This window comes from Falco cherrug, chromosome 3 (assembly GCF_023634085.1).
Source record: "Falco cherrug isolate bFalChe1 chromosome 3, bFalChe1.pri, whole genome shotgun sequence".
NCBI classification, from domain to species: domain Eukaryota; kingdom Metazoa; phylum Chordata; class Aves; order Falconiformes; family Falconidae; genus Falco; species Falco cherrug.
The window spans coordinates 110278550-110297711 of record NC_073699.1 but is presented as its reverse complement, the minus strand read 5'-3'; the positions used below and the strand labels follow the sequence as shown (position 1 = coordinate 110297711).

At 51.6% G+C, this 19162-nt stretch overlaps 2 protein-coding genes across 3 annotated transcripts; one reads left to right on the top strand and one right to left on the bottom strand.

The window, feature by feature from the left end:
- Positions 1-2379: 2379 nt before the first annotated feature.
- On the bottom strand, positions 2380-15427 carry ZMYND12 (zinc finger MYND-type containing 12; the record flags this gene model as incomplete). Its single annotated transcript, XM_055705254.1, has 8 exons — positions 2380-2517; positions 4192-4337; positions 5308-5428; positions 6298-6420; positions 7776-7945; positions 8931-9102; positions 13665-13806; positions 15336-15427. Coding segments are annotated over 8 exons (1086 nt in total), but the record flags the coding sequence as incomplete, so codon positions are not given.
- Positions 15428-15477: 50 nt separating this feature from the next.
- PPCS (phosphopantothenoylcysteine synthetase) lies at positions 15478-19038 on the top strand. 2 transcript variants are annotated; one of them, XM_055705252.1, is made up of 3 exons: positions 15478-16002; positions 16965-17068; positions 18384-19038. In XM_055705252.1, the coding sequence occupies exons 1-3, from the start codon at positions 15504-15506 to the stop codon at positions 18705-18707; spliced, it is 927 nt and encodes a 308-aa protein (XP_055561227.1). In that variant the 5' UTR covers positions 15478-15503; the 3' UTR covers positions 18708-19038. The 2 variants fall into 2 exon arrangements, with proteins under 2 accessions (XP_055561227.1, XP_055561228.1); XM_055705253.1 differs by having other exon boundaries at positions 15583-15716.
- The last annotated feature ends 124 nt before the right edge of the window (positions 19039-19162 follow it).

The following is a 19162-nucleotide window of genomic DNA, read 5'->3' as shown; positions in this document are numbered from 1 at the left end:
CCACTGGCTCCCGTGCCTTTATTTCCCCTGCGCCACTGCGGCCGCCTCGTCCTTTCGCACCCGGGGACCCGACGCCCGGCACGTTCCTGCAACAGGGTGGGGAAGGGGGGAATCCTGTGGGAAGCCGCGATGGGAATCGGGGATGGCGGGTCCCTGGGGGGTTTGTGTCCCTGCGAGGCTTCGCCCCCACGGGCCCGACTCTCCCGGCTGCAGCGGTGGCCTGTGCCGCCCTTGAACCGCTGCCCCGCGCGCCCGGGCGAGGCAGGGCTGGAGGCTGCTGCTTCTTCCCAGATTTTGGGTTTTTTCCCTGGAATTCAGGTGCCAAGAGCTGCAAGTCTGAGCGGTCCCGGGCAGGGAAGCGCTGAGCTTGGTCACTCCGGGCTTTTGGCTGTTGATTGAAACGTCTCCTCACCCCGGAGTGTGCGCGCTGGGGCGGCGTGTCAAGGAACCGGCTCTTCCAAAACCTTCCAAAGCTGCCCAGAAATATTCCTGGTTAGCCCAAGGCTCTCTCGCCCACGCTCACATCTCCAGCCCAGCCCCTGGAGATGCTCGGCCCTACGCAAAGTTAATTTTCACGCTGTCTTCTACAGCATCGAACAGGCAGGAGCAGCGACAGCGAGCGGCCGGCTGGGCACGTCGTGCAGCGCCCCGAGGGATTACGGCACCCGCGCGCCCGCGGCTCCAAATCCCCAGCCGCGATGACCCAATTCCTCTGCGCCCGTAGCACCGTGCCAGCAGCTGCAGCGTCCCCCCAGCATCCCCCACCCTGCGGCGGTGGTCGTGCCAGCTGTGGAGAGACCCGATGAGGCTGGATGTGTCCCCCAGCATCTCCCGTGGCACTGGGAGGTCTCCCACATGTCCCCCAGCATCTCCCGTGGCACTGGGAGGTCTCCCACATGTCCCCCAGCATCTCCTGTGGTACTGAGACATCTCCTACATGTTCCCCAGCATCTCCCGTGGTACTGGGAGGTCTCCCACGCATCCCCCAGCATCTCCTGTGGTACTGGGAGGTCTCCCATGGTACTGAGTGGTCTCTCACCCGTCCCCCAGCATCTCCCGTGGTACTGGGACGTCTCCCATGTGTCCCCCAGCATCTCCCGTGGTACTGAGATGTCTCCCATCCATCCCCAAGCATCTCCCCTGGTACTGGGAGGTCTCCCACCCGTCCCCCCAACCCAGCTGCTGGTGGGGCCCCTTGTGGACCCCAACCAGCGCTACCCTGCCCCGTGTAACAAGACCGGGGCTGGCGTGGAGCCTTTCCCTTTCCCAGCAGCATCAATCCCTTCTAATTGCTCCGGTCCCAGCTTGACGAAGCGTTTAGAAGCGTACTTGACTCCATCCCAATTCAGCGAGGCAATTAAATGCGCTCATAAATCCTCCTGAAGTAAATGAGACTTAATCGTAGGCTTAAAGCTCAGCTGAATCCAGACCTTCGCAGCGGGGCAAGTTTCCCTTGACCTCTTTCCCAGCTGTGCGAGGCTGTCACATGCTTTGGTGGCTGAACCGAGCTCAGCGCACCGTGTCCCACCCCTGGGGTCCCCTCTAGCCCTTCCCCAATGTCCCTTTGCCTTCCTGCACCCCCTGCCCGGCCGGTCTCCCGGCTCTCCAGGGGAAAGCGGTGACACAAGGGACCTCCTCCTCTTGAGGGTGATGTCAGAGTTAATGGGGCACCCTGGCAAGCTCCCAGCTGTGAGGAAACCACGTCTCCTTTGGGCTGGAAGCTGGGATGGGAGCTAGCTGGCCTTTCACTCCTGCCCCTCAGGACGGCTGACAGCCCCTCATGCTGTTCTGGCCCCTCCTGGGCACAAGTTCTGCAGAACAAAGGAGTTCCCCAGTGCCAGAGCCGCCAGACCCCGCTAAAGCTCTGCAAAAAGAGAACGGGGAGATTTGGAAATGGAGGGGCCCCGCAGCGAGGTGCAGCACCTGATGGAGCCCAACCAGGTCCTGAGCCTCGCCCCGCGTTAGGGCGCGGCGAAGACCTTCCCCCCCGTCCCTCCCCGGCGGCTCCTCCCTCATCACACTGAAAGGCAAATGGAGGAAACCAGTAACAAACACACATCGGCTGGTCCCGGCTTCTGGACAGACAATGTGAGGACGTAAGAGGCTGTTTGCTTATTCATAAATCATTAGATAACGATTTACGCGTCACGTGTCGGTTGTGCTTTTGGTTTCTCACCCTCGCACTATTTTCCCGTAACAGGTGACTGAGGTTGAGCAGGGCAGGAAAATTAACTTGTACCAAAGTGTTTCATTTTCAAAGACTCATTGAGGCAGAAAGGGACACATCTGGAAAGCTGGCAGCAGCGGGAAGGACCCACACGGCTTGTCACACCTTTGGTTTTCAGCACTCCAGAGAGAGAACCCAGCCAAACACCTGCCTCTGGTGGAGAGAGCTCTTTATTTTGCGCAGGGAAGCTTGGCGTTAATCAACTTTAACAAATGACCGATAGTTTCTAGAGACTCATGTTGGGGCAGTTGTTTCACCAGGTCAAAGGCTTTCACCCCCACCTCACGAGCCTGGAAGGAAACGGAAAAGACAAAATAATCGTCAGGAATTTGCCTTTTCTCAAGCGGCAGTTGAAATGCCTGCAGAGGCTGACTGGAACCGTGGCGCTGGAGCCGATCAGGATCCGGCCTCTCAGCCACCCGTTCCAGAGGGCAAGCTGCTTTACAGGAGAGAGAAAAGCTGCCAACAGGTATCATATTTAGGATCCAGCGGTGCAGACAGAAGAGATTACGAACCCCAGCCCCCTGTGCTGGAGATCATTACCTCCCATCTAATACAGCAGCTTGTCTGAACGTTCCCAAAGCTATTTCAGGAAAAAAAAAAACCAAACAACCCAGCTGTATTGACTCAGTTTGAACTAAATCCCTCATTTCCCTCGGTAGCTTTTCCAGGGATTAGACATTGTCACAATTACAAAGCTTTGCCTTTTTTTCCTAATTTGAATTTGTTTCTTTGTGTCTTCCAAACACTGACTCACATCATTACGTCTCTCTCCAACACAATGAAGAGACCATTAATAATCTCTATTTTCACCCTCCAAAACACGGGCAGAAGAGACTCAGGATTTTAAGTCCCTTGCCCAGACAAAGAGACCTGATTTCCAGTGCTCAGCATTTCCTCAAAATCAATTATTGTTAAGGCAGAGAACTGGGCGCTCTGAAGTTAGGAGTCGCATCTGAAACTTTTAGCCATCAAAATACAGGGGTGCAAATTCAAAACCGAATTACAGGGTCCAACAGAGTGAACCTGCGTTAACACTGTGGTAATTAGAGGGAGTTTGGCTCAAGGAGAGCCACGTGCAAGGCCAGCGTCTTCTCTCACCCAACCTGATGCCTAAATGCAGCTCGTGACAGGCAGCTGCTCCGCCAGGATGTCCCAGGTAAAGGACGAACCCAGAAAACATGGATGACTATAGGATCCACTGTGGATTGTAGAGGAATTGTAGAGGAATGAAGGCAGGTTAATTAACATTGATAATATACAGCTGTGGGCTGGCTTCAGGGGCGGTGGGTTGGCTGACGTGGGTAAGGTGCCGCTGTGGCTGGTTCCTGCTAAGTAGTTAAATAGCTCTGAGGGGCATGGAGGAGGACCTCTGGATGGAGAGAGGCCTGGGAGAAGCAGCGGGAGGAGAGAGTGCCCTGGATGGAGGAGAGACAAGGCGAAGCCCTAGGAGAGGAAGAGGGTCTGGATGAGGAAAGGCTGGCTGGAAGAGGATCCCAAGGAAAGAAGAATCTGGACTTGCAGCAGAGGCAAGAAGCAGTGTGGACTGGCCTGAAGAGGATGAAGAAACAGCATGGACAGTAGATGAACTTCTGAAACCTTGGGGGAAATCGGTGGCTGTGCCAGGAAAAGGTGTGGGAACTGCTTATTGAAGTTAACCTGGGATGGAGTGGTAAAAGCCTCGCTGCAGCTGGTGAGTTTTGATAGTGCTGTGACAGTGGATGGCCTGGCAGAGACCAAAATGGACGCGGTGAGGTTTGTCAGCCTCGGCAGAGTGCAGATCGCAAACTGCCTTCACACAGAGCTGCTAAGGCAGCTTTATCTGTGGTCATCCAGTGCTGCAAGGCTGTTGTGGGCTCAGGAGAGGTGCTGGGGGAACAGAAGCAACTGGCTTCGTGAGCTGGGGTGAGCACAGAGGCAGAGTTAGGCAGCTCTCCTGGAGCCTTCTGCCAGACAAAACTTACCTTTGACAAATCCAGGGTCAGGTAATAAAGCATGGCGAGGGCATGCAGAACTCTGGCGGTTTCCCCAGGCTGTTGCTTTGGTGCCTGCTCCCTGCTAGCTAACACGGCGCTCAGCACTCGGGTTGCTTCTGCTTGCTGGGCTTCGGCTGCATCGAGAATAAAACAATCTCGTTGGATGCATGCAAGATAATATATTCAAAGCTGTCCAATTATCTCTTCTAGACATCAAAGCATTTCTACTACAAGCATCAACGCGGTATCCCAGCTCCATGCAAATTCCATACCCATTAACAGGTATCTTTTCATCCAGTCGGTAATTGTGTTGATTAGCCTTTCGTAAGGATGTGGAGTCATAACAGCTGCATGAAAAGAGCAACTTTCATACTCCTGTCATAACCGAAGATGGTATCGCGTGGCCCTGTCTTGGTGTGGTTCCTACGGCAGCAACTACCAACGGAGACAACGCTGGGTAATGGGATTTGCTGGAATGTTTCTCTTTGACAATATTTTGATTAGTATAGATGGTGGAAAGAAGACAAGGACCAGAGTCTAGTCTGACTTCAGCGGAGCACAGGGTAGTACCACGTGCAATAGCATGTTTCCTAACCCTTTATGTCCTAGTGAGAGATTCCCCAGCTTCTCCCCTGAGAGTATTCTCCTGATTAATGCATCCAATTATCAGTACGTGCTATCCCACTGTGTCCTACCACTTCAGAAGATTAAGCTGTGAACCTGCCTAAGCAAGATGACATCTCACTTTCACATAATTAAATGGAGACAAAGGAGCTGCAGAGAAATAAGTATGTCGAAGTGGAATTGAATCTTGAAAGGCCAAATCCTGCACTGTTCAAGTAGCTGCCACGGGTGCTGTGAAAAGGAGCACGGAAACAAAAAGGGCAAAGCTGTGCTTCCACTCAAACACCCTTATTCCTAAAGCAGCCTTGTTTCATCCAGCGCAAGCTGCTGAGCATCAACCCCAGGAACACCTGTGATTCCGACTAAATTTGGTCTACAAAAATGCCACGCAAAACCCAACATGGTAAACATGAACCATAGGATATACAGATTCTTTAAAATCCCATCTTCTGAGTGGCTCTGCGCAAGAGTGGTGCTTACTCATCAGGTCTTCGCTGACTTCCTTCTCCTCGGCGAACGGAGACATTTCCAGCCGTGAGCTGAGACTTTGTTCTTGCGCTTGAACTGCCTTCACAAGAAAAGCATGCCAGATGTCAGTTACCTATCAGGAAGCAAATGAATTATTTCACTTGCATGAATCCATGGTATTTAGCAACTAGTTGTTCCATGAACACTGTGTCCTGCAATGCCCGTCCCTCCTGCGATAACTGGAGTGCCTGCTGGTCACTGAGCTGGCTGCTGCTGGCCTGGATGGCTCACGGAGAGATCTGACTGCTCTTCTCCCGCTGGCAGCCTTAGCTGGAAGCTCACTTCTCCAGCCAGCTATTAATTTTTTATCAAACTTGAACAAATCTAACTAAATCGTTAAACAAAAGCAGTTTGCAAGGGGAACAGAGGCAAATTGCGCAGCAGCCAAAGCCTTGTTTCCACAGAAAATCAGGCTAAAGAAAGAAAAGCTCATTTTTTTTTTTGTTAGTTCTTAGAGTGCTTAGATAATTGTTCCTTCCCTTGCTTTATCCTTCCATTCTGACAATCTTTTATCAGTGTGACTTTTCCTTGATTCTCACTGTAAATTTTACATGGCTCGTTTGTATCCCACTGCTGTATGTACCAGCCACTCTTCCCTGGCTACGGAAAATCCTTGGTGATCCTCTCTGCTTGTGGGACTCTTTAACCCCTGGCACGGGGTGTTTGGTAACAAAGCTATTTCTTAACAAGGTTTGGCTGCCCAAATTGAAGACAGCTTGAATAATGATTTTGAACCTAGCACAGGAATAATGTCTCCTGGTTTTAACTCTGAGAAATACATAAGTATGAAAATGGTTTCCCAGATTGATCCAAAAAGGCAACGTCAACACTTTATATGGTTGCCATTATATTAAAGGCAATCAGAAACAGGAAAAACATCAGAAAGGGCACAGGAAAAATAAGTGAGAAATAGATAGGAGGGTGACCTTCGAGTTTACCAACCTTAGCATACAGTAAGTTTGCTATGTCCGTTTTGTTCTGCTGAAAGAAAACATTGGCCATGTGGAAATAACCTCCAGAGGTCTCAATAGATTTTAGTCCAAATGTAGAACTAGCAAGGTAAATCTGAAATCAGTATGAAAAATGAAAAAATGACAAGACTTTAACATTCATGTCAAACCTGGGAAACTTTTCATTATGGATTAATAATGATAACACAAGCATTCAGGTTTTTTCTGTGTAATGAAAAAGTTAGTGATACCTGTTTCTGACTGTCAAATGTGGTACTCAAAAAGCTGTATTTTTATGTGAAGGAATTTACGGGTTTATGCAAAGGAACACAGTGCCCCCAAACTCTCTGCTCCCTGGGGCAGAGGAACCTTATCACCCCACTGAAGCATGGGGCAGATTTCCCACATCTCGTCCTCACTCTGCGAACACCTCCCGCCTCCAAACGCGCAACCTGCTGCTGCTTTCCAGCTCCGCGGTGCCAGTTTCTCCCCCCGAAGCCCCGGCCGGAGCCAGGGAGTGGGAAGGCAGTGGTGCATTCCAGCTATTCTGAGCTGGCGTGTGACTCTCAGCAGATCTGACACGCAGCCAGGGTTCAGGCAGGTCTTGGGCTGCTCTGACGTAGACCAGCGACTCGCTAAGAGCAGAAAATTATTACCTGATGCCCTTTCAGGCACCTGATTGAGGACACCTAAACACACAATGGCACAGCGGGGAACCTCCCTGAAGTTTTACAGACTGAACAAAGCCAGGGTTGTATAGCCTACAACAGAAACCATTGAATTCTTCCCAACCATATGTCATCCTTTACACCCACACAAAGCTACTATCAAATTCAACAGTAGCGGGTATACATCACTCTGCACTAGATAAATTTAGTCCACACGGGACATAAATAGGATGTTGCAGAGTTCATCTGCCTTTGGAGGATCAAATGACAGGCAAAGCATCCTCAGGAAACAGCTGGCAACCACCACTTCCAATGTGACAACCTGCTCTTGGGGCTGAAAAGGCTTGAGTCGGGGAAAAGGCCATTGAACCAGGCGTTTAAATCATTAAATAAGGCATTTGTTAAATAACAGTTGACAGAGAGCTGCCGTCTAACAGAAAAGTAGTGAGGAAAATGATGGCCCAAGTATAAAGTCACTTCCCCACCTGTTGAATAAAAGGCAACTGTACCGGTTTGGGGTTGGCACATCTGTTCATCTCAGTACGAGGCTGACAGGTAAATTTATAAGCAGATGTACTAAAGACAAGGTATGTGGCACTTCATGGGAGTAAGGATCCCTGGTAAAATGCTTTGGCTAACACGTGGATACGCGGGTATCTTAGATCTAGACAGCTCAGGTGTTTGTAACGTGTCGTTCAGTACCTAAACCCAGAATGACCAATCTGCTGGGGTTTTCATATCGATGTGGAAGTGTTAGAGTGGGAAGAAAAATTGAAGCCTTTCTGTATTTGAGTTGGCTTACATCGTTTGCCAGGTGATACAAAGCCTGTTCAAAGTCTCCTTCAGCAGCGCAGAAAAGCCCCAGACTACGATGCAGTTTACACTGAAGAGCAACGCTGCAGTCTGGAGTTCTGAGGACAATCCACTGGGCTTGGGAGAGATACTTAGATGCCTGTGGAAGACGGCCAACACCTGAAATGACACGTAGGATTAAGCAAGATAAAGAGCACTTTTTGGATGGGAGAAATTTAGAGAATACTGCCTGCTAGCCCTCTGCAGTAGTTTGATATAAAGACCTAGTTTGTGGATTCCCCGCTTCTCTCCCGAGCGCTCCGTAGCCGAGCAGGTGTTCAAAATCTGATTTACGGACAGGCTGAGTGTCTACAGCTACAAGAGAAACCAGAAACTGTGTAATGCATTCAGCATCTCTGAAACACGTGCTCAAAACAGGTTAGCTACAGGCAGCCACTAATGACTCATTTATTATCACACTAGAATTACTCATGGGATTTTTCCCCCCCCCCCCCCCTTCTCTCGCCACACCATTTAAGACAATCCTTGAGAGAGCTCAATTCTGCTGGCTGAGCGTTGCATGTACTCCCGTAATGGCAACGATTTACAGTGATTTCTCAGTCCTTTACATCTCCAGCTGAAGGGAGCAGCTCTCCATGCACACCGAGCCCTAATTTGACATTCTTTATAAAGCATACAGTCAATGAGAAAAAGCTCTGCTCCAGGCACAGCGTGCTTTTGTGAATGAACTCGGGCATGCCTCTGATGCAACGGCCTCCGAAATGTTTGCTGGTTCCCTGAGATAAGAGCACAACCAACCACCCTCAGGAATTTAATGCTTTTGAGAGTCAGACGAAGCCACAGAGGTGAAGAACAGCTTTTCATATTGCTGCTCCTGTGGGAATTGGGACCGAGGGAGAAAACATTTCATTGATCTCTCATCACCCACGAGTGATTCTTTTTCCCCAGACTCACACAGTAAAGGGGTGTGTGTGTGACTTCTGAAATCTCTCTGAAATGCCCTTGAGACAGGGCAGGGTAGAGGCATGGCACAATGCTGAAATGCAGAGCTGCTCCTTCCCTGATAAATGGTAAAAGGAAACCAGAAACCTGACCCAGGGGAGGTCTTGCCCTTGCCAACGTTACTTATTTAGACAATACTTACCAGCGGAGGCCTCAGCCAAGAGGAGATAAGCAGGCACTAGTTGCACGGAATTTGAGCCGTACACTTCGGTAGCGAAGCGCAGTGCATGTAAAGCTGCAGGTATCGCTTCTTTATGCTTCCCATCCAAAACAAACTCCTGGGCTGTGCTGGATGCGACATCAATGATGTATTTCTGCAGGGAAACACAGTAATGAGACAGACTGAACAAAGCGTAAGGTGAAATAAAACGCATGGTCTCTTTTTACATTCAAGTTAGAAAACTATAAAACAGTGATTGCAATGTTGTTTGTGTCTGTAATTAACGGGTGGAAATTAGAGCTGTCATGTTAGAGCCTGGCTTTCGCTCCTACTTCTAGCAGGAACAGCTCTGGACATCCTCTTAGGTCATGTGGTGTCTTATGAGACGAAGAATCCTTTATGCCTACGAAAAAGGGCTAATAAGGCTGCAGCAATAAAAGCTGTGAAGCACAGAAAATGATCATCACAAGACCATAGAAAAGATTAGACAAAGGGGCTACGGTAGGGTTTTGCTGACGGTAATAACAGTGACTCATAGCAGGCAGCGGAGCGTATGGTTTGGCAAACTGGTGCCAGCATGGCACAGCTCCAGCTCTGGGAGACGCTGTCTGGAAGTGAGGAGAGAGCTCCTCACATGGTGCTGCAGCTTCCTCCCACCCTCTCCTGGCCAGTTTTGGGCCTCATATTTTTAGGCACGGAGTCTGGAAACCAGGTCAAAATCAGAACACCCGAACGCACGGCGTGACGCTTCTGTACAGCCAGCGCCTGCGCCGGATTCGGTGGCCAGGCAGCTTCTGCAGCATTTCTGTTTGGTGTCAGGATCCCTAATGTTTCCCATGCGAAGCGTTGCTCCCTGCCTTTTCGCTGCTCCTAGCAGGCCACACCACCTTTGGTCTTTTCACCCTTTGCAGCATCTGATTATCCACCAGCTCTGTAAATGTATCGTTTGAATGCCCGTTAGGAGCTCTGAGGCAACTGGAGATGCTGCGTGAGGTGTTGAGGGATGCCAGCGAAAAAAGAGCCAGGATGCTTATTTATCTCTTTGCTTGCAGCCTAATGGTTGCCAACTCCCAACAATTCTGCGTCGGCTTTTCACACAAGGGAAAGCTGTCTGGAAAGAAATCCCGTTGCTGGCGTGCCTAGCAGTGCTGCCATGGGAAGTCAGCGAGGCGCTCGCTCTTTTGCTAGAAGGCACGGGCAGGCCTGTGCAGTGAGCGCCGGCAGAAAATACCGTTTCACCTCTTTATTGCCTGCTGGTTTCCAGCTGTGGCTGAGGAGAGGGCAGAAAAAAACAAATTCCAGTGTTTTTGGTGGCCAGGTGTTGGCATTTTGCTGAGGTTAAGTGCTCAGAGAGAGGTAGGCCATGGGTGAAGGAACAGCTCAGGGATAGGAGCCTCAAGGACTTGCCTTGCGAGTGTTTCCTGGGGATCCTGGCAGAGATAAAGGGACATCCTTTCTGGATCAATGAGAGCTTCAGAGAACACACCTCAGAGTGATAGCTCCCTGCTAGAGCAAGGAGAACTAAGAGCTAGAAAACATAGCGCCCACCCCCCTCTCTACTCCTGAGCTACCACATCTAGAGCGAAAAAGGCATGCATCAAACCCAAACCGTGCTGGGGGAGCAGTGTCCAGGAGAAGGTCAGCACACGCTCAGGGCAAGGAGCAATAAAAGCAGTTATTTATCAGGCAGCTTTTTCTGTCCATGCTGCTCTGTCTCTGTTGCAACCGGCACCAGATTTGGTGCGTGGGTATCAAGCAGATTGTCATCTGGGGAGGTGCTGGAGATCAAGATAATTCATTTTTTACTCCTTGTCAATAGGATCATCGCTACTTCCCCCGATATAAGCTATCTCAAAACATCTGCAGTGAGGACAAGCTAAGGGTTAGGCTCTCGCACAGCTCCCAGGAGGAAAAGCAAGGGCAGGAGACAACAGAAGCCCTGCAGCACCGAATATTTAAGACTGCGCAGTTACAAGCCTCGAGGGGATTGTTAGCTTTGGCCCTGCGCTGTTTTTCATCTTGCCAGTAGCCCCACGCCCCCAGACCTGCACGCTTTGGGCTTTTTCATGTGTGTTGCAATTACAGAGGTTTCTCTGAAGATGCCCCCACGCAGTTTTCCCCCAGTTGGGGCTTGAGGCGGCTGAGGACCCCAGCTCTGCTCCAGGTGGGAGCAGGGGGTTGGGAACATGGTTGGGGTTCGATGCCACGTTCGTTTACTCAGTTGCAGGCACCAAAACTGATGGTGGCCTTGATTAAATGACGATTTAAAGAGGAAGGCAGGCTCCTCGTCAGTTTGAGTTGAAACCTGCAGTCGGACCGATGCTGGAGGACTGCTGTAGCTGGCTGAGGCATGGATCTTTTCCCATACCCAGGGGCTGCGGTAAGCTGACATCACGCAGGCAGGTGAGGCTATTCTACAAACAGAAACTTGGAGTTTTGTCAGCTTGGAGGTGCTGTCTGCAGGCAAGCCCCCGGCTACGTTGACAAAAGCAGATTTCTATCAACAAAGCTTTGGAGTGCAGACGAGGTATGAAACTCATAACCTCCTGGCTCTCAGCTTCACGCACCTTCCCTTAAGCCATGGGGCATTTTGACGTGCACAAGCTTTCCCGTGTCCTGACTGAGGCTCGAGCTGTGTGTTTTCTAAACAAACACCGTGCAGGAGTTTGTGAAGTACAGCAAAAACGTTCAAAAAATAACAAAGCTATGGGCAGACTTCGAGAAGGTGGTTTTTTTCTCAGATCGTCATGAGACTACATAGCTTTCCCCTGAGCTGCAAAGACCTTTTTTTTTACAGCATTTCTGTTGTCTCCACGACTAGAAATGTGATAAAGCCAGCAAGCCAGGGCATTAAATAATCTCAGCCTCTCCATACCGCTCTTCCAATGCTGGTCAGACAGTCCAGGCCCAGCGCTGTCCACCATGTAGCCGGCTGTACAGAAAAGCAGGCTTCATTTGTGGGCTAGCAGCTGCGGTCTCACTGTGAAAGCGAACGGGTAACCAACACGACGTGTCAACTTCTTCTCTCCTTTCTTAGGAAAGAAGGAAGACAAAGTGTCCCAGCACACATTGTTCCCAGAACCTCTATTTAAATAATCAGGAGGCAAAGGTCAAAGAACAAATGTAACAGGGTTGTTAAAGATCCTATAAAAAAATCTCTACTTGGAAAAAAAAAGAATCGGAATCTGCTCTCTGTGACTTAGCCCATGAAGTCATTCCAAGCCTTGGCTCAAGCTGCAGATCTGCAGTTGCCGTCTGCTAACCTAGGTGTGCCCTCCAATCAAGAGGAGTGACTCGCCCGTCTTCCTGCTCTCCTTCCCTGGAACCTAATGAAAGCAAATGATTAGTTTACAGCTAATCAAGGAGTACTTCCTTGGTCTAGGGGTCACGTGGACTTTTGTAATGTATATAGCACAATTTTAGCTGCTATAGATTCAAAGAGGTAATAATAGATGCTTTCACCATCGCTGTTCAATATTAGGTGAAGTTTCTTGGAAAAGCTTTAAGCAGTTAAGGATGCAAAACCCCTGCCATCACCCTCAGTAAAACCAATTTTAACTTTCTTTGGAGACTTTATAAAAGACCAACTCAAATGTAAAGTGGAGCAAAGGAGCTTTTACATTTTTCCTGATGCTTCTGGGACATACTGTTCTAACACTCCTTCTTTGGACTTTGGTCAACAATTTTGTCTGTGATTTTCAAACAGATGAGATTTTCAAAACCAGGTTGCCAGTGCCCAGTTCCTACAGTCTAAAGGAATCTGCTGCCTAAAGCCTCCCACAAGCTTTCACCAAGCAGGACTTTTGCCTACGCCAGTTCCACCCCTTTTAGATTTTCTCTTTCTGGATGCTCCCAAGAAAGACCACAGCAACAAGCCAGTCACCAAAGCACTAGCACCTGGCCCAGAAACAACCTTAAAAATAATGTGTGATGTACAATCCAGAAGATTAATGATGTTCTCAGTGGCACTGCTTGATTGTTACAAGCTCGCTTGCAGCTGTCCTGTTGTTCTATTATTCTGTGATTAGGAGTTACGCAACGTAGAACGATGATTTATTTTTATGGGCAAGATTTTAAGTAGCAGATGCATTTGGGTGGGTTATTTTATTTTATCAACATTGTGGAAAAGCAGATCCTGCCACCCCATAAACAAAAAACCAACAACAACAACAAAAAAAAGCTGAAAACCACTTGGGCTGGAAAGGAGCTGCACATCTGCACCACCCACGAGGCCAAAAAGCAGAGATAAAAAGACTACTTTGTGGGAAAGGGTGTTTAAAGTTGGCCAGGTAAACAAAGGGAGGGGACGTTATTTCTTTGCCCCCCTGCTTTCAGAAAGGGGAATCCCTCTCATCAGTGAAGGATGAGGACAGCCCATAAGAAGCAAATACTCAGATGGATCCCAGACTAACCAGGGAGGTGGACTAATTGCCTGACAAGGCGGGAGATCCAGGATTGTCGCAGCCTGAGGAAGCTCAGGACTTCAAGTAAGGACCGCAAAAAAGGCAAGAGGCTCATAGAATCAGAGAGAGGATGCTCCCACTACTCTTATCACAGAGTTTTTGTTTAAAACGAACCTTAAAGCTCTGCAACTAAATAACAATCAACCAACAAGGTGCCCTCCCAACACTGTGTACATCAAAACATGGGAGGAAGAGATTGAGTTAAATTTCACTGGCAGCACTTTGAAGTGGTCCTTGTTTTTCTTGTACGTACCTGCCTCTTCACCAGCTGTTCCATGCCATGTTTTCTTTCTTTTTCAGAAAGGAGACAAGGGAGGGATGTACGGATTGGAATCAGCAGCTGGCATATTCGCTCATGGATACTAACCCAGTCAGCTTTTTGATGGTCTACATCACTAAGGAAGTAAGGGAAGAACGATATTTTTGTTTACTTGGAAGCAATGTAAGGAAAGATTATTGCCTATTGTGTGATCTGGACTTTCACTGCAGACTAAGTCAGCAGCCTTAGTCTGCTCACAGAGTATTAATACACACACTTGATATTCCCAAGTGGGAACACAGCGCTGGTCCTGCTCGGTCACCATGATTCTGTATGTTAAAACTTTATTTAAATCGCTCAAAGAACTCTTGCTACAGTTAGCTTGGAGCAAATGCCTGGCTTTCAGTACTGCAGTGCACAAAAAAAACCCAAAACAAAGCCAAACAAACCCCACGTCACTGTGAAACCAATGAAACAGACAGCTAACATGTGACCTCAGCGAGGACCCTGTGTAAGTGAAGATATTTTTGCAGACACCTAGAAAGCTCGCTGCACTGCTCTCTCTTTGATGCAGGCACTGTTGGAAGCAAGGAGGAATGCTCCAGCTCCTGCTACCCTGCCTGCTGAGCTTTGTCCTGGGCCTTCCCCCAGGCTCCATCCTGGGCCTCACCTCTGCCTGCTGAGCTTTGCTTCAGGCCCCATCCCTGCTACTTGGGCTTCATCCCTGCATCCTAAGCCTTGTCCTGGGGCTTGTCCCTGTGTCCGGAGCCTCATCCTGGGGCTAGTCCTTGCCTCTTGCCCTGTCCCTTGTGTCCCAGGGTTTGTACCTATCTCTCAGCCCTTGCCCTGTCCCCTAGGTCTGCCACTGGCTCCTGGGTGTCACTCTGAGCCTGTTCCTGCCTCCTGAGCCTTCTCCCCATGCTCTGAACCTTATCCTGGGCCTCCTCTGTGTCCTGAGCTTTGCCATGGGGCTAGTCTGTGCCTCCTGCTCTGCCCCAAGCCTGTTCCTGCCTCCTGGGCCTCACCCTGGGCCTTCTCCCCATGCCCTGAGCCTTGTCCTGTGCCTTATCCCTCTGCCCTGAGCCTCATCCTGGGCCTTCTCTGGGCATCCATCCTGAGCTTTGCTGTGGGGCTAGTCCCTGCCTCTTGCACTGTCCCAGACCTGTTCCTGCCTCCTGGGCCTCACCCTGGGCTTTCTCCCCAAGCTCTGAGCCTGATCCAGGGCCTTCTCTGTGTGCCCTGAGCCTCATCAAGGTCCTTCTCTGTGTGCCTTGAGCCTTGTCCTGGGCTCTCCCTGCCTCTTGCTCTGCCCTGGGCCTGTTCCTGCCTTCTGGGCCTCATCCTGGGCTTTCTCCCTATGCCCTGAGCCTCATTGTGGGCATTCTCTGTGTATGCTGAGCTTTGCCGGGGGGCTAGCCTCTGCCTCTCGCCCTGTCCCAGGCCTATTCCTGTCTCCCGGGCCTTCTCCCTGTGCTCTGAGCCTTATTCTGGGCTTTCTCCCTGCCTCTTTCTCTGTCCCGGGGCTGTTCCTGCCTCCTGGGCTTCACCCTGGGCTTTCTCCCTAAGCTCTGAGCCTCATCCCGGGCCTTCTCTGTGTACCCCGGGCTTTGCCGCGGGGCTAGCCCCTGCCCCGCTCCGCGGGCCCCGCCGCCGGCGGGCTCTCACCAGTAGTGCGTGAGGCGGCAGCGGGGGCAGCGGAGCCGCGCAGCCGCCCCGCACAGCTCGCAACGCCCCGGCCCCTCCAGCGCCGCTCGGCAGCCGCGTTACCAAGGCGACGCTTCCGGCAGGGCGCGGGCCGAGCACTTCCGGCGGAAGGGGCGGGGCGGGGCGGGCATGGCGGCGGCGGCGGCGGCGGGCGCGGAGGAAGCGGCGGCAGCGGCGGCGGAGGGGCGCGTGCGGGCCTGGGCGGCGGGGCAGGCGGCGCGCGGGCGGCGCGTGGCGCTGGTGACGTCGGGCGGCACGCAGGTGCCGCTGGAGGCGCGCGCCGTCCGCTTCCTGGAGAACTTCAGCAGCGGGAGGCGCGGGGCCGCCTCGGCCGAGCGGCTGGTACGGGCCGGTTACGGCGTCTGCTTCCTGCACCGGGCCCGCTCCGCCTTCCCCTGGGCCAGGGCGCTGCCCCCGCCCGGGCCCGCCCTGCTCGACGCCCTCCGCCTCACCCCTGGGCCGCCGCCCGGCGTGGCCGCTGACCCCGCCGCCCTGCCCGCCTTGCTGCCCGCCCTCCGCGATTACCGCCGCGCTACCGAGGCGGGGGCGCTGCTCGCCATCGAGTTCACCGGGCTGGGCGAGTACCTGGCGCTGCTGCGAGCCGCCGCCCGCGCCCTGGCGCCCTTCGGTACGGGCAGGGCCCCGGCGGGAGGGGGCGAGTGGCCCCGGGGCGTGTGTGTGGCCCCGGTGTGAGGGGAGGTGGGGGGGGTGTCGCCGCTGTGAGGGGACAAGGGGCCTCGGGCGGGGATAGGTGTCCCCGGTGTGAGGAGGAACGGGGGTCCCCGGTGGAGGGGGCTGTGTCCCCCCGACGTGAGGGGACGAGGATCCCCGGGGGCGTCTGTGTCCCGTCCGCGGCGTGAGAGGAGGGGCCCGGGGGTAGGTGGGTGGGTGTCCCCAGTGTGAGGGGACGAGGAGGCCAGGCGGGTCTGTGTGTGTGTTCCCCCCGCAGTGTGAGGGGACAAGGGGGCCCGGGGGGTCTCTGTGTGTGTGTGTGTCCCCTCCCCCAGTGTGAGGGGACGAGGAGGCCCGGGGGGGTATGTGTGTGTTCCCCCCTCACACTGTGAGGGGACAAGGGGGCCCGGGGGGTCTCTGTATGTGTGTGTGTTCCCTCCCCCAGTGTGAGGGGATGAGGGGGGCTTGGGGGTCTGTGTGTGTGTGTCCCAGTGTGAGGGGACGAGGGGGCCTGGGGGTGTGTGTGTCGTACCCCACCCCCCACCCCCCCAGTGTGAGGGGATGAGGGGGCCCAAGAGGTGGGTGTCACTGGTGTGAGGGGACAGGGGGGCCCGGGGGTGGTGTCCCTGGGGCGCAGGGGGCCTGTGGGGGCTGCAGCACCCTGCCATGGCAGTCTGCATGAGGCTCAGTGGGTGACAGTGTGTCTGAGGGGACCCTGGTGTGGGGGGTCAGCGCTGCCCTGCTCAGGACAGTGCCAGTAGGCAGTGGGGGGTCTCCCCGGGGGGGGACCTGGGCTCCCCTCCTTGGTGTTGGGGCACACTGGCAGTCCCACTGACTCTGCTCCGTCGCAGGGGTGGGGGGGCCAGGCTGTCGGAAGGCGCCAGTAGCAGTGGGTGACTGTGGTTGTATTTCTCATAGGCTCCAGCGTCATGTTTTACCTGGCTGCTGCCGTGTCGGATTTCTACATCCCGGCCTCGGAGATGCCCGAGCACAAGATCCAGTCCTCCGAGGGGCCCCTGCAGGTGAGGCCTGCCCCCCCCTCCCCCTGCCTTGCCTGTCCCAGCATCCTGCCAGGGGCGCAGCTGCCAGGGGTCTGACTGTGAATAAGACCTGGGAAAGGTTGTAAAGCGATGGCTCGCTGGCCAAAAAAGCAGGAGTTTGCAGTGGGAATGGGAGGGTGAATTTTGACGGAGACAGAATCCTGTGGAAACGGTGGAATTGCATTGTTTTATTCTTCTCTTGCACCAAGGGGCAAGGATGAGAGGATGAGGCAGGATTGGTCCTGCTCTAGTTTGATTGACATTTATTTTTAGAATGGTATGAAGAGGGTAACTGGCAGACTTAAGCACCAAAAGTGAGTGGTGTAGCATCTTATCTGCAGACAGGAGAACGCAGCCGAGTTCATCGCTGCTTTATCTTTGAGAAACAGCAGTATTACAGTTTGGTTTCTGGTATGGCATGTGCTTATAGCCTGCCTGCGAGATTGCCTTCTATTTTCCTAGCCTTTTGCTTTGGAGCTGCTGTGCTTACAGCACGGAGGTGGGCACATGGCGCGTCACAGGTAGCTGAAGCGCTCTTAGGAACGGCTGCTGGAGTATTTGTGTTGCTTTCTCCCGGCTCGCGCCGATGACAGTCCAAAGCTGTAGCACGTGCCTGGTGCCCAGGTGCCTTTCACCTATGGGAGCAGGTGGATTTCTGAGCTCCGTATATAGCAAATACCAAATTTATTTAACTTAATTAGCTTCTAACAAGTCACTGGGCTTAGTTTTTTGTTGTTAGCGTAGGGAAGATAAGGCAAAACCTGATTCCCAGTGACGGACCCAGAGGTTAGGAAGCTGGAGAACAAGGGCATCTACTTTCCCCCCCTCGCCATGCTTTGGCATATTTATGCATCATGTGCCTTAATGAATTGAGAGAAAGAAGGGTTAAAATTTGGTAGGCTGCCTGGATTTTGGAGAACTGAAAACTTGGACCTCTGCAGATATAATTCTATTTTTTTTATGTCTTCCTCTGCTTATGTTTATATTCCCAGAGTGGGTTTTAGCTCTTAAATAACAAAATGTTTATGCAGTTACTGTGGGCCTGCTTCATCACTTAAGAATGCCCTGCTTACTGTTAATACCACACTGATAATTTAATTTAGTTGTGCGCTGCATGCCAGTGAGATTTTAACCTTGTTTGGTGGGATCTAACCAAATACTGCCTTGGAAACATTTCCAGTGTAAATATGACATGAAGCGAAGCTGGAATTTCCTTCCCCCTCTCCCCCCATCTCTTACTAAAACCCATTATAATGTTTTTACTGAAACTTTTCTCTACTGTCTTTCCCAATTGTAGATCACAATGAAGATGGTGCCAAAAATGCTGTCTCCTCTCGTCAAAGAATGGGCCCCAGAGGCATTTGTTATTTCCTTTAAACTGGAGACCGATCCCTTGATCTTAATTGATAAATCACGGCAGGCTCTGGAGAAATACCGTCACCAGGTGGTGGTAGCAAATATCCTGGAGTCGCGGAGAACCTCTGTTATTATTGTAACCAAAGACTCACAGACTCCGTTATCTCTTTCTGATGAGGAAATAGCACAAGGCATGGAAATAGAGGAAAAGATAGTGAGCTATCTTCAGGGCCAACATACTGCATTTATAGAGAAAAAAGTCTGAGGACCAGCTCTGAATGAAACAAGTGAAATTGTGCTAGAGAGGGAGTGGAACTGGAGCAATTCTCTATCCCAGGTAAATAAAACAATCCTCAGTGGAACACTGTGTGAAAGGCTGCCGTCCAAAACAGTGTAACTTTTCTACAACTTGGTAAAGGTTATTGTTGCTTGCTTTGAAAAAAAAATGCACACAGGTGAAAACATTTCAAAAGATGATATTTATTCTAGTGTCTAAAGGAGGAGAGGATATATTGCCTTATTTCTGTCCCGTGGGCTGGGAGAACCAGGAGGTGGAGAAATGGTATATATGTCTGTATATAAAAGATTTTATTGAATCTGCCTCTTCAAAGTTTCTTTTTGATGTGTTGGATGGATGGAATGGTGCTTTGCCGAAAATAAGACATTCTGGTTTTATGATTGGAGTGGAACAACAGAGCTGGCAATCGTCTGGTATTGAAA